Source organism: Cherax quadricarinatus, chromosome 31 (genome assembly GCF_038502225.1).
Source record: "Cherax quadricarinatus isolate ZL_2023a chromosome 31, ASM3850222v1, whole genome shotgun sequence".
Taxonomy (NCBI): Eukaryota; Metazoa; Arthropoda; class Malacostraca; order Decapoda; family Parastacidae; genus Cherax; species Cherax quadricarinatus.
The window spans coordinates 6244901-6260722 of record NC_091322.1 but is presented as its reverse complement, the minus strand read 5'-3'; the positions used below and the strand labels follow the sequence as shown (position 1 = coordinate 6260722).

General features: G+C 44.0%; 1 protein-coding gene across 1 annotated transcript in view; it reads right to left on the bottom strand.

Moving 5' to 3' along the window:
- Positions 1-15822, bottom strand: part of LOC128697797 (neuropilin and tolloid-like protein 2) — a 424451-nt gene that overhangs the window by 33824 nt on the left and 374805 nt on the right. The window contains exon 4 of the mRNA XM_070090161.1: positions 15501-15661. Coding sequence (XP_069946262.1) covers positions 15501-15661 — 161 coding nt within the window. The remainder of the gene's footprint in view (positions 1-15500; positions 15662-15822) is intronic.

Here is a 15822-nt window from a genome sequence, read left to right as displayed (position 1 = left end):
TTAGTACCAGCTAGTGAGAGTGCAGGAAGTGAGGGGTCAGTGCCAGCTAGTGAGAGTGCAGGAAGTGAGGGGTTAGTGCCAGCTAGTGAGAGTGCAGGAAGTGAGGGGTTAGTACCAGCTAGTGAGAGTGCAGGAAGTGAGGGGTCAGTGCCAGCTAGTGAGAGTGCAGGAAGTGAGGGGTTAGTGCCAGCTAGTGAGAGTGCAGGAAGTGAGGGGTTAGTACCAGCTAGTGAGAGTGCAGGAAGTGAGGGGTCAGTGCCAGCTAGTGAGAGTGCAGGAAGTGAGGGGTTAGTGTCAGCTAGTGAGAGTGCAGGAAGTGAGGGGTCAGTGCCAGCTAGTGAGAGTGCAGGAAGTGAGGGGTTAGTGCCAGCTAGTGAGAGTGCAGGAAGTGAGAGGTTAGTGCCAGCTAGTTAGAGTGCAGGAAGTGAGGGGTCAATGCCAGCTAGTGAGAGTGCAGGAAGTGAGGGGTCAGTGCCAGCTAGTGAGAGTGCAGGAAGTGGGGGGTCAGTGCCAGCTAGTGAGAGTGCAGGAAGTGAGGGGTCAGTGCCAGCTAGTGAGAGTGCAGGAAGTGAGGGGACAGTGCCAGCTAGTGAGAGTGCAGGAAGTGAGAGGTTAGTCCCAGCTAGTGAGAGTGCAGGGAGTGAGGGGTTAGTGCCAGCTAGTGAGAGTGCAGGAAGTGAGGGGTCAGTGCCATCTAGTGAGAGTGCAGGAAGTGAGGGGTTAGTGTCAGCTAGTGAGAGTGCAGGAAGTGAGGGGTCAGTGCCAGCTAGTGAGAGTGCAGGAAGTGAGGGGTTAGTGCCAGCTAGTGAGAGTGCAGGAAGTGAGGGGTTAGTACCAGCTAGTGAGAGTGCAGGAAGTGAGGGGTCAGTGCCATCTAGTGAGAGTGCAGGAAGTGAGGGGTTAGTGTCAGCTAGTGAGAGTGCAGGAAGTGAGGGGTCAGTGCCAGCTAGTGAGAGTGCAGGAAGTGAGGGGTTAGTGCCAGCTAGTGAGAGTGCAGGAAGTGAGGGGTTAGTGCCAGCTAGTGAGAGTGCAGGAAGTGAGGAGTTAGTGCCAGCTAGTGAGAGTGCAGGAAGTGAGGGGTCAGTGCCAGCTAGTGAGAGTGCAGGAAGTGAGGGGTTAGTGCCAGCTAGTGAGAGTGCAGGAAGTGAGGGGTCAGTGCCAGCTAGTGAGAGTGCAGGAAGTGAGGGGTCAGTGCCAGCTAGTGAGAGTGCAGGAAGTGAGGGGTCAGTGTCAGCTAGTGAGAGTACAGGAAGTGAGGGGTTAGTGTCAGCTAGTGAGAGTGCAGGAAGTGAGGGGACAGTGCCAGCTAGTGAGAGTGCAGGAAGTGAGGGGTCAGTGCCAGCTAGTGAGAGTACAGGAAGCGAGGGGTCAGTGTCAGCTAGTGAGAGTACAGGAAGTGAGGGGTCAGTGCCAGCTAGTGAGAGTACAGGAAGCGAGGGGTCAGTGCCAGCTAGTGAGAGTACAGGAAGTGAGGGGTCAGCGTCAGCTAGTGAGAGTGCAGGAAGTGAGGGGTCAGTGCCAGGTAGTGAGAGTACAGGAAGTGAGGGGTCAGCGTCAGCTAGTGAGAGTACAGGAAGTAAGGGGTCAGCGTCAGCTAGTGAGAGTGCAGGAAGTGAGGGGTCAGCGTCAGCTAGTGAGAGTACAGGAAGTGCCAGAAAGTTGTCTTGAGGAATGTTAGGAAGCTCAAAGTGGGAAAGGAATATGTAAAATCTGAAGTGGGTTGCTCGTGGCTCAGTTGGTAGTGGCTTGAATTTACTCACTGACGGATCAGGGTTCGACCCCCAGACGAGTGGAAACGTTGGAAATGTTTCTTTCCACCTGTTGCACCTGATCACCGAGCAGTAAGTAGGTACCTGCGTATTAGTCGACTGGTGTGGGTCGCATCCTGGGAGGAGAGGATTAAAAGATCCCGGCGGAAATAAGCCAGTCTGACAATATGGCTTGACTGGGTTATCCTGGATAAATTAACTCAGCAGAAACTTCTACTTTAATTATATTCTGAAGACAATATTTAAGCCCACCGTTTTGATAATTATATTTTCTATAAGCCGAGGAACAGAAAACGATAAATTTAACCTAAACTAAGTAATTTGTAAGCAAGTTTTTCTTAGTAGAAAGTAACTAAGTTTATTTAAGCACAGTTTTATTTAAGCACAGTTTTATTTAAGCACAGTTTTATACAGTTCTTAGATTACAATTGTCTTACATGGTAATATATGTATAAATTATCTAGCTTAATAAAAAAAAGGTCAGACTGTGACTTAGTTCCATTAGGGTCCTCCTAACACCTAAGTAAGTTTATTCAGGTGTAGGGACACATAAATTATCATACACAGTATTATATGTGTAGATTACCTTACATAACCCAGTCAGACTTATTTCCATTGGGGCCTTTGTAATAAAAGGAGATCTGCGCTGTATGACCGTGTAGGTTTAGCGCTTTTTTATTATACCTGGAGAGGGTTTCGAGGGGTCAACGCCCCCGCGGCCCGGTCTGTGACCAAGCCTCATGGTGGATCAGGGACTGATCAACCAGGCTGTTACTGTTGGCCGCACGTCAACCGACATTCGAACCGCATCCCGGCTGATCAGGTACCAACTTCAGGTGCCTGTCCAGTGCCTTCTTGAAGACAGCCAGGGGGTCTACTGGTAATCCCCCTTTTGTATGCTGGGAGGCAGTTGAACAGTTTTGGACCCCTGACAGTTATTGTGCTCTCTTGTCGTGTTAGTGGCGCCGCTGCTTTTCATTGGGGGGATGTTGCATCTCCTGCCGAGTCTTTTGCTTTCATAGGGAGTGATTTTCGTGTGCAAGTTTGGCACTAATTTCTCTACGATAATAATAATAATAATAATAATAATAATAATAATAATAATATTAATAATAATAATAATGAAAGGAGATATACTAGGAATAAGGTAACTGAGTTATTTACATTAACATTAAAGAGAGGATCAGATCACAGTAATAGGTATATTAACTATACAACAAATCACTATCTTCTCTTTCTATAGCAACATTCATTAGGTAGGTTTCAGCTCTCTTCTTGAACTGGCTTATGTTATAATAGGCTTGGGTATGTGCAGACAGTCCGTTAGAATTCTTTATTGCTGGACAATAAAATGTGCTTGAAGTTTGACCACCAACTGTGGGTACCACAAAGCTGTGTTCCCTCCCCAGGTACCACAAAGCTGTGTTCCCTCCCCAGGTACCACAAAGCTGTGTTCCCTCCCCAGGTACCACAAAGCTGTGTTCCCTCCCCAGGTACCACAAAGCTGTGTTCCCTCCCCAGGTACCACAAAGCTGTATTCCCTCCCCAGGTACCACAAAGCTGTGTTCCCTCCCCAGGTACCACAAAGCTGTGTTCCCTCCCCAGGTACCACAAAGCTGTCTTCCCTCCCCAGGTACCACAAAGCTGTGTTCCCTCCCCAGGTACCACAAAGCTGTGTTCCCTCCCCAGGTACCACAAAGCTGTGTTCCCTCCCCAGGTACCACAAAGCTGTGTTCCCTCCCCAGGTACCACAAAGCTGTGTTCCCTCCCCAGGTACCACAAAGCTGTGTTCCCTCCCCAGGTACCACAAAGCTGTGTTCCCTCCCCAGGTACCACAAAGCTGTGTTCCCTCCCCAGGTACCACAAAGCTGTGTTCCCTCCCCAGGTACCACAAAGCTGTGTTCCCTCCCCAGGTACCACAAAGCTGTGTTCCCTCCCCAGGTACCACAAAGCTGTCTTCCCTCCCCAGGTACCACAAAGCTGTGTTCCCTCCCCAGGTACCACAAAGCTGTGTTTCCCTCCCCAGGTACCACAAAGCTGTGTTCCCTCCCCAGGTACCACAAAGCTGTGTTCCCTCCCCAGGTACCACAAAGCTGTGTTCCCTCCCCAGGTACCACAAAGCTGTCTTCCCTCCCCAGGTACCACAAAGCTGTGTTTCCCTCCCCAGGTACCACAAAGCTGTGTTCCCTCCCCAGGTACCACAAAGCTGTGTTCCCTCCCCAGGTACCATACTTGCTTTGGTTCTCAACCTTGACAAACTTGGCAGCAAGATATTCTGGACACTGTGAGCAATTTTATAAACGTGGCTTAACTTCAGTTGTTTTACTCTGTCTTCAACATTCAGAATAAATATGAGCTAAGACCATTGATAATAATAATAATAATAATAATAATAATAATAATAATAAATCTTTATTTCTACGAGTACATGGACAAGGTATACAGGCCTGGATGACATCAATGACATACTAGTATATAGAAACCCGCTTGTTATGCTGAGCATTTCGGGCAAATTAGGTCAGTTTTCTCCCAGGATGCGACCCACACTAGTCAATTAACACCCAAGTACCCATTTTACTGATGGGTGAACAGGGACAGCAGGTGTCTTATGGAAACACGTCCCTAATGTTCTCCAGCCTTACCGGAGATTAGAACTCCGGACCTCAGTGTGTGAGCTGAGAGCGCTAGTCATCGCGTTACGGGACACAGCTAGGGAGGAACAATATCATTCATCAGCTAGGAACACTGTCTATCGTCAGCTAGGAACACTGTCTATCGTCACCTAGGAACACTGTCTATCGTCAGCTATGAAAAATGTCTATCGTCAGCTATGAACAATGTCTATCGTTATCTAAGAACACTGTTTATCGTCAGCTATGAACATTGTCTATCGTCAGCTAGGAACACTGTCTATCGTTAGCTAGGAACACTGTGTATCGTCAGCTAAGAACAATGTCTATCGTCAGCTAGGAACAATGTCTATCGTCAGCCTGGAACAATGTCTATCGTCAGCTAGGAACACTGTGTATCGTCAGCTAGGAACAATGTCTATCGTCAGCTAGGAACAGTGTCTATCGTCAGCCAGGAACAATGTCTATCGTCAGCTAGGAACAATGTCTATCGTCAGCTAGGAACAACGTCTATTGTCAGTCATAAACAATGTCTATCGTCAGCCAGGAACAATGTCTATCGTCAGCCAAGAACAATGTCTATCGTCAGCTAGGAACAATGTCTATCGTCAGCTAGGAAAAATGTCTATCGTCAGCTAGGAACAATGTCTATTGTCAGCTAGGAACAATGTCTATTGTGAGCTAGGAACAATGTCTATCGTCAGCTAGGAACAATGCCTATCGTCAGCTAGGAACAATGTCTATCGTCAGCTAGGAACAATGTCTATTGTCAGCTAGGAACAATGTCTATCGTCAGCTAGGAACAATGTCTATCGTCAGCTAGGAACAATGTCTATCGTCAGCCATGAACAATGTCTATCGTCAGCCAGGAACAATGTCTATCGTCAGCCAGGAACAGTGTCTATCGTCAGCTAGGAACAATGTCTATCGTCAGCTAGGAACAATGTCTATCGTCAGCTAGGAACAATGTCTATCGTCAGCTAGAAACAATGTATATCGTCAGCTAGGAACAATGTCTATCGTCAGCCAGGAACAATGTCTATCGTCAGCCAGGAACAGTGTCTATCGTCAGCCAGGAACAATGTCTATCGTCAGCCAGGAACAATGTCTATCGTCAGCCAGGAACAATGTCTATCGTCAGCCAGGAACAGTGTCTATCGTCAGCTAGGAACAATGTCTATCGTCAGCTAGGAACAATGTCTATCGTCAGCTAGGAACAATGTCTATCGTCAGCTAGAAACAATGTATATCGTCAGCTAGGAACAATGTCTATCGTCAGCTAGAAACAATGTCTATCGTCAGCTAGAAACAATGTCTATCGTCAGCTCGGAACAATGTCTATCGTCAGCTAGGAACAATGTGTATCGTCAGCTAGGAACAATGTGTATCGTCAGCTAGGAACAATGTCTATCGTCAGCTAGGAACAATGTCTATTGTCAGCTAGGAACAATGTGTATCGTCAGCTAGAAACAATGTCTATCGTCAGCTCGGAACAATGTCTATCGTCAGCTAGGAACAATGTGTATCGTCAGCTAGGAACAATGTGTATCGTCAGCTAGGAACAATGTGTATCGTCAGCTAGGAACAATGTCTATCGTCAGCTAGGAACAATGTCTATCGTCAGCTAGGAACAATGTGTATCGTCAGCTAGGAACAATGTCTATCGTCAGCTACCTGGTTACCTGGAGGTTATTCCGGGGATCAACGCCCCCGCGGCCCGGTCCATGACCAGGCCTCCCGATGGATCAGGGCCTGATCAACTAGGCTGTTACTGCTGGCCGCACGCAGTCCGACGTACGAGCCACAGCCCGGCTGATCCGGCACTGACTTTAGGTATCTGTCCAGCTCTCTCTTGAAGGCAGCCAGGGGTTTATTGGCAATTCCCCTAATGTTGATGGGAGGCTGTTGAACAGTTTTGGGCCCCGGACACTTATGGTGTTTTCTCTTAGTGTACCAATGGCGCCCCTACTTTTTATTGGCGGCATTTTGCATCGCCTGCCCAGTCTTTTACTTTCGTAGGGAGTGATTTCTGTGTGCAGATTTGGGACCATTCCTTCCAAGATTTTCCAAGTGTAGATTATGATATATCTCTCCCTCCTGCGTTCCAATGAGTACAAGTCAAGTGCTTCCAAGCGTTCCCAGTAGTTAAGGTGCTTGACAGAACTTATACGTGCAGTAAAGGATCTCTGTACACTCTCTAGATCTGCGATTTCACCTGCTTTGTATGGAGATGTTAATGTACAGCAGTATTCCAGCCTAGAGAGAACAAGTGATTTGAAAAGGATCATCATGGGCTTGGCATCTCTCGTTTTGAAAGTTCTCATTATCCATCCTATCATTTTCTTTGCACGTGCGATCGTGGCACTGTTGTGATCCTTGAAAGTGAGATCCTCAGACATTACTACTCCCAGGTCCCTTACATTATTTTTCCGCTCTATTGTATGGCCGGAGTCAGTAGTATACTCTGTTCTAGTTATTATCTCCTCCAGTTTTCCATAACGGAGTAGTTGGAATTTGTCCTCATTGAACATCATATTGTTTACCGTTGCCCACTGGAAAACTTTGTTTATATCTTCTTGGAGGTTAACCGCGTCCTCAGCAGATGACAGCCTCATGCAGATCCTAGTATCATCCGCAAAGGATGATACGGTGCTGTGGTATCGTCAGCTAGGAACAATGTCTATCGTCAGCTAGGAACAATGTCTATCGTCAGCTAGGAACAATGTCTATCGTCAGCTAGGAACAATGTCTATCGTCAGCTAGGAACAATGTCTATCGTCAGCTAGGGAGGAACCGTGATATATGACTGCGCTAACATACACAATAATGATCCTGCACCACAAATGAATATAAACAAATGTTTACTCTTTTTAAATTCTGAGTAAATAAACAGTTGTAAACAATGGAAATCAAATCCGGGAATGATGTAAATCAGGAGTGTGTGTAAATCAGGGTAAGTGTAAATCAGCGTTCAGGACCAGCGTCAGCTGGGCCTGAACGCTAACTTAATTTACCCCACATTAAGGAACGTCGCGTCAGCGCTAACAAGTTGAGTCGCTTTGATCCCAACGCTGACAGATTTGTCGCAGCTGATTATGTCGAAGGTCGGGTCTTGTGAAGAGGGAGGGGGAAGTATGTGGAAGGTTTTGTGGTGGGGGAGGGACGGGAACATGTGTGAGGCCTTGATGTGAGGGAGAGTACTGTGTAAGACCTTAATGTGAAGGACGGGGGCATGTCAGGTCTTGACGTGAGGGAGAGCATTGTGAGTAGGAATATCCTTTATCTAACAGTGAGCTATGCTAAAGTATTTCAACTTGACCAGTGATGTCGTAGACGAGTTTGTTCCATCTGTTCATGAGCAGAACATTTGAATGCCTAAAGAAAGTAAGTTGTGACTGAGTTTAAATTTCTAAGCGGCTGCGCCTACTCACATAATAACCTAAGTGGAATAAAAGTGAAACTCGTACGGCATGTTTGTTTACTACAAACAGGATTCAAAGAAAACTCCCATCAGTAACACTGTGGTGAAGGGGCAGAGAATGTATGGAGGGTCTTACGGTGAGGGAGAATGTGTGGAAGTTCTTGCTGAATGGAGGGAAGAATATGTGGGTCAGGTGTTATGGTTAGGGTATGGTTTAAGTTTAATATGTTTATTATGCACCCCATACCCATCCTGTGGGCGGTAGTCAAAAGATTACAGAGGTACATAATTGGTCCAGGGACTGGACTCCAAAGTTTTGATAGCTGAGTAAGTTACAGACGTAATGAACTCACAATTTACAAAGGTAATGAACTCACAATTTACAAAGGTAAGCTGAGTATTATGTTTGGAACATGGTGAGGAATGGTGAACCTCCAGTTGGTTGGGTCTTGTGGTGAGCAAGTGTGTGGAAGGTACTGGGGTGAGGGGACACGATAGTATGTCTGACTAGGCCTTGTAGTAAGGCAGGGAGATTATGGAAGGTCGGGTGTTGTGGTGATAAGAATATGAGACAGATCATGTGGTGAGGGAGAAATATTTCGTGATATGTCGGGCCTTGTGGAGAATGGGAGTGAGAGGCTGTTACTGAAAAAAAGACAAATTTTTAAGCAGATGGAGCCAAGCAAGAACCTCAGATTTATCATGTTCAGCATTAGGAGTGCTGCACATACGTCAGCCAGGACGCAGGCCAAATATTTATGCAAATTGATGAGTACTATCAATGATATTCACTAAGAATTCTGGGATCAGATCAACCGTAAAAATGTATCAGCATAGGAAATAAAAGGTTGACAAGTACAGATGCAACTTCCCTATCCATGAACATTCCTTCTAATCTCAGACAGGAATTTCATTAACCTGCATGAATGGTGAATTTTCAAGGAGCATCTGGAAGCAAACAAAAAAAATATTGCATCTTCATTCCCGACAATGTGACTTAGTTACAACACACGGATGACATAATAGTGCCCAGGAGATTTAACAATGCAGTTCTCCAGCAAAGCTAAATGCAGTCGAGCCTTTAATTAAGTTTACACTAGTGGAGGGTGTGACGACAGCGTTTTTCTTCCCGGATGATCTTTTCGGTAAAAACGGAATGATGACCATCTCTCAGATTCACGCCTCAGCTCTACCACTGTTCTCTGTACTATCTTCTCAGTTACCTAAGGTAGTATGGATGTCAGCGATACTATCCTGTAGTTCCACTGATTATCTAATGCATTTTCACTCACTACGGCTACAAAATGAAGCAAGGAGTGATCACTGTAATTCTGTTTGGTGTTTACAGGATCTGTAGCCCTGAATACCATGAGGAGCATAATTTCATGAACCAGGTCTTAGCTTAGTTGTACTTTCCCTCTTTCTGCATAAACGACTGCATGGTCATGCATAACAGAGTCTCATATGCAGTACTGAAAATCAATGCTGGCGTGCATGTTATTTCATGTGGTTGGGGAGGGGAAGTGGGGTCTGGCAGTAATGTTTGTGGGAAAGATGGCAAGGGTTTGTGGCACTGTTTTTAAGGGATCAACTTTATAGAGTAAGAGCTGTTAGTCTTCCTCGGGTTATTTCCAAGCCCAGGTATACATCCTCTTGAAATGCGACCAACAACAGTCCACTAGCACCCAGGTACCTACTTCTAGATGAAAAGGGGAAGCAGGTGTAAGAAAACCTGCACTACCAACAGAGCCACGGGACACACTGTTGCTGAACACACATTCGCTACATTAATAAAATCAACAATACTGTACTTGTATTAGTCATGGAAATAACCACAGCCATTTAATGAAAGGGAATGAAGCTAAATTGATCTTAAAGGAAGACGTCGTTGCCGGTCTTGGCAATAGAGCTGTGCAGAACACTGACAGAGAGTCTTAGTTTCTCCAAAGTTTTAGCAAAGTGCTTTTAGGCTGCCAAGACACAGCCGTTAGTAAAAGTTAATTATATTTTTTGGTCATTCGCTTTATGTTCTCCGCTTTCACGACACCATGTCTCCCATTGTACTATGCATATCCATGTTTTTACTAACTGTTTAATAGTAATAAAGTTCTACGTGAACGAAACATAACACAGGACTGATAAAAATCCTGGTGAACAAAATATAACACTGGATGTAGTCAATGTAATGGGCCCCAGACTGACTAACTGACTGATTACCTCAATTAAACCGGCACTATTTTTTTTCGTTCAGACGCTTAATCAATTCACTGTTACTTTTCACACGCCAGGAGCTTTTAGGTATCCAATGTTGTATATTGTTCACCAGAATCTTTATCAGTCCAATGTTATGCAAGGAAATTTTAACTCGGTGAGAAGTTAAGTGAAATTATCCCCAATCCACGAACAGCAGGGACGAGGCTCAATAAATTTAGTATAAACTTTTCAAAAACTTATTATTATATACATGTGAAACTCGAAACCCGTCAGGCTCATTTAGAGCAAGGAGTGGTGGAGGCTAGACCCCTGTGTGAGCTACTCTCGCACTCACACTTCCTCTACCAACACCTTCGCAACCTGCAGAAGCAATAGAAAAGTGAAAGTACCGAGAGCTTTGCCCCAAGTAGTGGCCAGTGTGGGCAGTGTGCCCATGGGAGTCCGAGCACCTGAGCAAACGGGACTGCTCAGCACGACGCTCGTGCAAATCGACACAAAATGGACCTGAAGTTTGGGTGAACGAGACTGTGAGAGTGGTGGCTGCTTCTTGCACCTGCACTTCTCCTGAGTGGATGCGAGGACTGATGGCCTGGGGAAGCAGGCGAAGTGCAGGAGGATCATGGGAACCAGGAGAGGTGAAGAGATATCATAGGGACAAGGAGAGTTAGAGGATCACAATTATCATAAGAGGTGCAGGAGGATCACAGGGACCAGAATAGGTGCAGGAGGATCACATTCATTTAATACTGAAGATATTAATGAATTCAACATTCTTAATTTATTTCCGCCCAAGTTAAAGTAGTCCATATTTTGCTGACATGTCTGTTCACTTGTTATTCCTGAAGTTAGCTGAAAAGGTGCTAACATTATTATATTTTGCCAGAATTCACGTCCATCTTATCAATTTCTTATTACCATTATCTATTTTCTGCCCTCTTTAATAAATTGTAATATTACAAGCGACATTTTCACAATATTACAAATGACAATCACAGTGTAAACAAAACAGATCTAAGTATTTGTTGTACAAATTATATCCATAAATCGTTTAAGTTGTTGGGTGTACGTCACAACAAATTTTGACAAAAGGGAAAGTCTCCCCGTTCTTTAGGCCCAACAGGGGGTTGATGAGTGTCTAGATTTTGTTATTTTTATAAAAAAATTTTTTGGGTGAGAAGAATCTCCGATGTTGCATTCATGACGCAACTCGAGAACTCTGTTTTCAAAATCTACATGAAGCCCATCCAATGTGTTTGAACATGACGGGGGAAAAAATAGCTAGCTTATGTTGGCATAATGTAAGTCTTAGAGAAAAGGGTAGTCTTAAGCTCTAGCTGTACACAACTCTGCCGCATAAAAATAGTGCGTCATTACTGGGACTGAGTCCCAGCTCAACAAGATGCCTTAATCGTCAGTGTATAACTCCCCTCCTCCATCCCCCTCTTTCCCGGGTTTTGGCATGGTCCAAAAAGCTAACGAACCTCTCCGGATAAACAGAACAAGAAACAATTTACGTGTTAATCTGCGTTGCATTTTACAAATATGTGCGACCTGAATCACACTTTCTGCATAAACTGTGCTTTTCACAACTCACTAAATGGAGAAGGAAACTAAACGTTGTTTGGGTCAGTCTTGAACAATGATGGAGAAATTCGCAGATTGATAATGAGCCACAACAATCTGAAAGGTCTTCCAGATTGATAATGAGCCACAGCAAACTAAAAGGTCTTCCAGATTTCATATTGCAACTTATGGGTTAACTGCAAACTGTCCGAGCCACGGAACTGTAACTGATTATACACCAAGTTTTAATATCCATTACTCATGAAGAGCCAAAACTCCTGAACAACAGCTATGCTTTTTCAATTGGGCTGTACCTTTATGTTTAAATTTAAACAAAATTGGATACATCAGCAATGTACCTTATTGTAAATGAAAAATTCACAGCTTTAACAAAAGCTAAGTATGTTTAACTGTCGTATTCCATCACGTAGTATAGGGCTAAATAGGAGGTTGAAATCTGTCAGCCTGAGCTGGAAGACTTCAGTACGGTAATGAGTATATCGTTCAGCTTTCCAGCAAGGCTTCATCAGCTAACGGAACTTGGAAGGTTTCCTTCCAGCACAGCTGAAATTACTGTTACCAAGGAACTGCCAGCGCTCAGGATAGCCTATTACTTACATAAAAGGAACGGAAGTATTATGAAGAGATCTCCATCTTCCCAGACCGCGAGAAAGAGAAGTCATATACAGGAGGTAGAAGAAAGTAAAAGGAAGAGGTAAGGAAAAGAATATCTAATATTTAATCAGTCATTCACGTGGCAGCACATGAATAAAATGAATAAAATCATGCAGACATGGTCTACAGGTTGAGTTGTTATTCATAGCGAACATCAGAACGGAAAAGAAATGTGATCTAAGTGACTTTGACCTTAGAATGATTATTGGTACCGGATGGGGTAGTCCGAGTATCACAGAAACTGCTTTCTCCTGGGATTTTGACTTTCGGCCTGGTGGAATAATAATACTACTAATACTACTAATAATAATACTTTATTTACTACAAGTGTATGTACAAGGTATAAAGTCCTAGCTGACATCACTGACATACTACTATATAGAAAGCCGCTTGTTATGCTGAGCATTTCGGGTAAATTAGGGCAGTTTTGTCCCAGGATGCGACCCACACCAGTCGACTAACACCCAGGTACCCATTTTAAACTGATGGGTGAACAGGGACAGGGACAGGGACAGCAGGTGTCTTATGGAAACACGTCCCTAATGTTTTCCAGCCGTACCTGAAGAGATTCGAACTCCGGATCTCAGTGTGTGAGCCGAGTGCGCTAGCGATCGAGCTACGGGAATGGGCAACTAGGAACTGTGTAAACAATTTATTGACTCCGGGTTACCTCAGGATATCGCTGTCGACCCTAAAATTTGCCAGCCATCACTAGAAGCCTAGTGATGCCTCAGTTGTATGCGAATGCATACTTTTTATGCATGTATTTATGTACATACGTATATTTGTATATATATATATGTTTCTGTATTATATATGCACGTATGTATATGCACATATACATGTATGTATAGATATTTGTATGTGTGTATAAATGTAAATACATGTGAAATGCTCATTTACGTACATGTATAACTATCATATCAACTGGACACTCAACTATATGAAGGCAATGGTCGTGTGTTCTCTCTTTTCACAAAACTTACATGAAGAATAAGCAGGGAAGCGAGGCTTTCCTGCTGTTGCACACATCAGCCACAGGTGATGATAACCCAACCTGATTCTGACAGCCCCATTGTCACACAATCTAGTGAAAGTTTTATGTTGCCCATACACATAACTTTCAGGTCTCTAGGAATCGGGGCTTACTAGTCTTCCAAAGCTAATTTTCTTCAGTAGGATGGTTTTAACGATGTACAGAGGAATACCCAGTTGTAACTGCCTCCGGCCTGTCACAGGCAGACCTAGCTTCTTTATCTGTATTAAAATAATAGTTGATTCCTGTATAGGAAGCTATCCAGACAAATGAAAAATGAACATCTTTGTCCTGAGCACTTTTCAGGTCATTTTTAATTTCTGTTTTGATGTTCTTGGTCAGTAAGACTAACAGGTGTTTGACTTGGAGTCACAGATTACTCCTCCTCCTCCTCCTGTGTTTTTTAAGATACTGGTGGCGAGTTTCAGCGCAGCTAGCTCTGTTAGTGTTTAACTGAGCTAGATATTCAGTGTGATGCCACTAGTCTTGGAATGCTTATTACCTTTGTGTGTTCTGCAGGCTGCCGAAGATTGGCCTCTAGTCTGCTAAAACAAGCCATCAGTGAAAGCAAGGTGTTCACTGGGCAGCTAGATATCTGTGTGCCAGGCAACAGATTCATGCACTACTCTCTTGAGGAGCGGATTTTGATTGTTCTTCTTAGTGACAGGCGTATATCTATACATAGAGTAGTGAGTAGCGGGGGATATCATGGACAGGAGTACTGAATTTAACAGGGACGTACAGTTTAACTAGATTACTCATATTTACAATGAGCTGGTATGTTATTGACTATCTGGCATATTATAGGCATGAAACAGCACATCACTGAGCCGTGTTGACGATGTCGGATCCTTCGTGATCTTAATACAGAAGATTGAGTTTAACTGTACTATTTCATTCACAGTAGGAAGCTTCAATTCCTTCCTCGTCTTTACAAGTATAGTGTACATTAGAACAGTAAGAATTATCCTCATGACCTTGTTAAGTAGTTAGTGAGAAATCCGATGGTAGTTAGTGAGAAATCTGATGAACATTCTGAAGAACAATCTTCCATATTTTATGTTGATGCCAATATCCTTTCCTAAAAGTAATCTAAGGGGATTAAGTTTCTCTTCAAACCTGTAAGAGTTTTGTTCACAGAACTAAAGGGCAATGTTACTATTTAGAAAGGAAGCGGATTATTAGTTCAGACATTGGGACGTAAAATTTTGATCTTGTCCGTGGATATGTCACGACTACAGTCAATGCTGCTGACTTTCAAGGCGTCGAGGAGAGTTTGTATTCTTGTGTGCTGTGTTTCTAAAGATGCAGACGTCATCTACAGCACAATATTAAAGAGAGTGGGACTTAGTACTCCATTATGAGGTATAAATAGCTCAGATGAGGCACCTGTGATATTTTTTGACACCTTGGTGTCCTACGGAGGCTGTTCCATTCCTGAGGTATCCTTGTATTCAAATATATAGTTACCCTCTGACAAAAATGGGTCAACTGTTCCAAAATAGGTTCTCTTTTGGCTGTATCGAAAGCAGCTCAGAGGTCAATAAAGGTCGCCATCATGCCAGGTCTCTGCCTGGTGAAGTACTCGGCACACCAAGGTGGGAACTCGTAGAGAAAGGGAAAGAACTGGTGTTGTACTGATATTGGGTTTTTAAGGACAATTCTCTCAAGGGCTTTATGAGATGGGTCTAAACTTGCGAGATCTCGGTTTTGGAATAGGCCCGATGTGAGACTATGCTCAAGGGTCAGGCAGACACAGTTCTGTAAACTGAACCTACATAAATCAAGGAGAGGGTTGTTAGGCAATTCGTCGGAAAGTCCAAGAGTGGCTAAGGTTATGCCGTCTTCTCCAAGTGAAGTGGCTTTACATTTTTTCAAGGAAGCTTGAAGTTCAAAGGATGTTATGCTATAATAGTTATTTACGACTATTTTCTCAAGAAGTAATGATTCTGAACGCCATGCTGATACCACTGTTTATATTTGTTGAGTGAAGTTAAACGTTCTGGGTTACGCATTGCAAACTCGAGACTTTTGCATATTGGCCAAGAAGATGGTGAAGGCTCTTAATTCAATTAACCGAGCTACTCTCCATTGGATCAATCCTGATTACCTCTCACTGAGCCGACGCTGTATGAGTTTAGCTCTTCTTCATAAATATAACCAAAATAATCACTATATGGTTCCTAACCTACCTTCTCTGAGGGTCGCACTTTGATGACCCAGGTGCAGTCGACGGGGTAGTTGTATTCGACTGAGTAGTTGAGTCTCGACTGGCTGATGTTGTCGTGAGAGATGAGGCCCTGGACTCCAGACACTTCGAACTGGCACGGACCGATCTCCGGCCGGTCCAGGGCTGGAAATAAATAGCGCACAATGAAGGATAAAAGTCACACAACCGTGACTGGATTACAAAATAGTTTTAGTCATGGAAAGAGCTAAGTTGCTAAGGGTTATTCGGTGCAATACATCGTCTTCAACAAATTAGCAGCACATAAGCTGGAGGTGAAACTATGC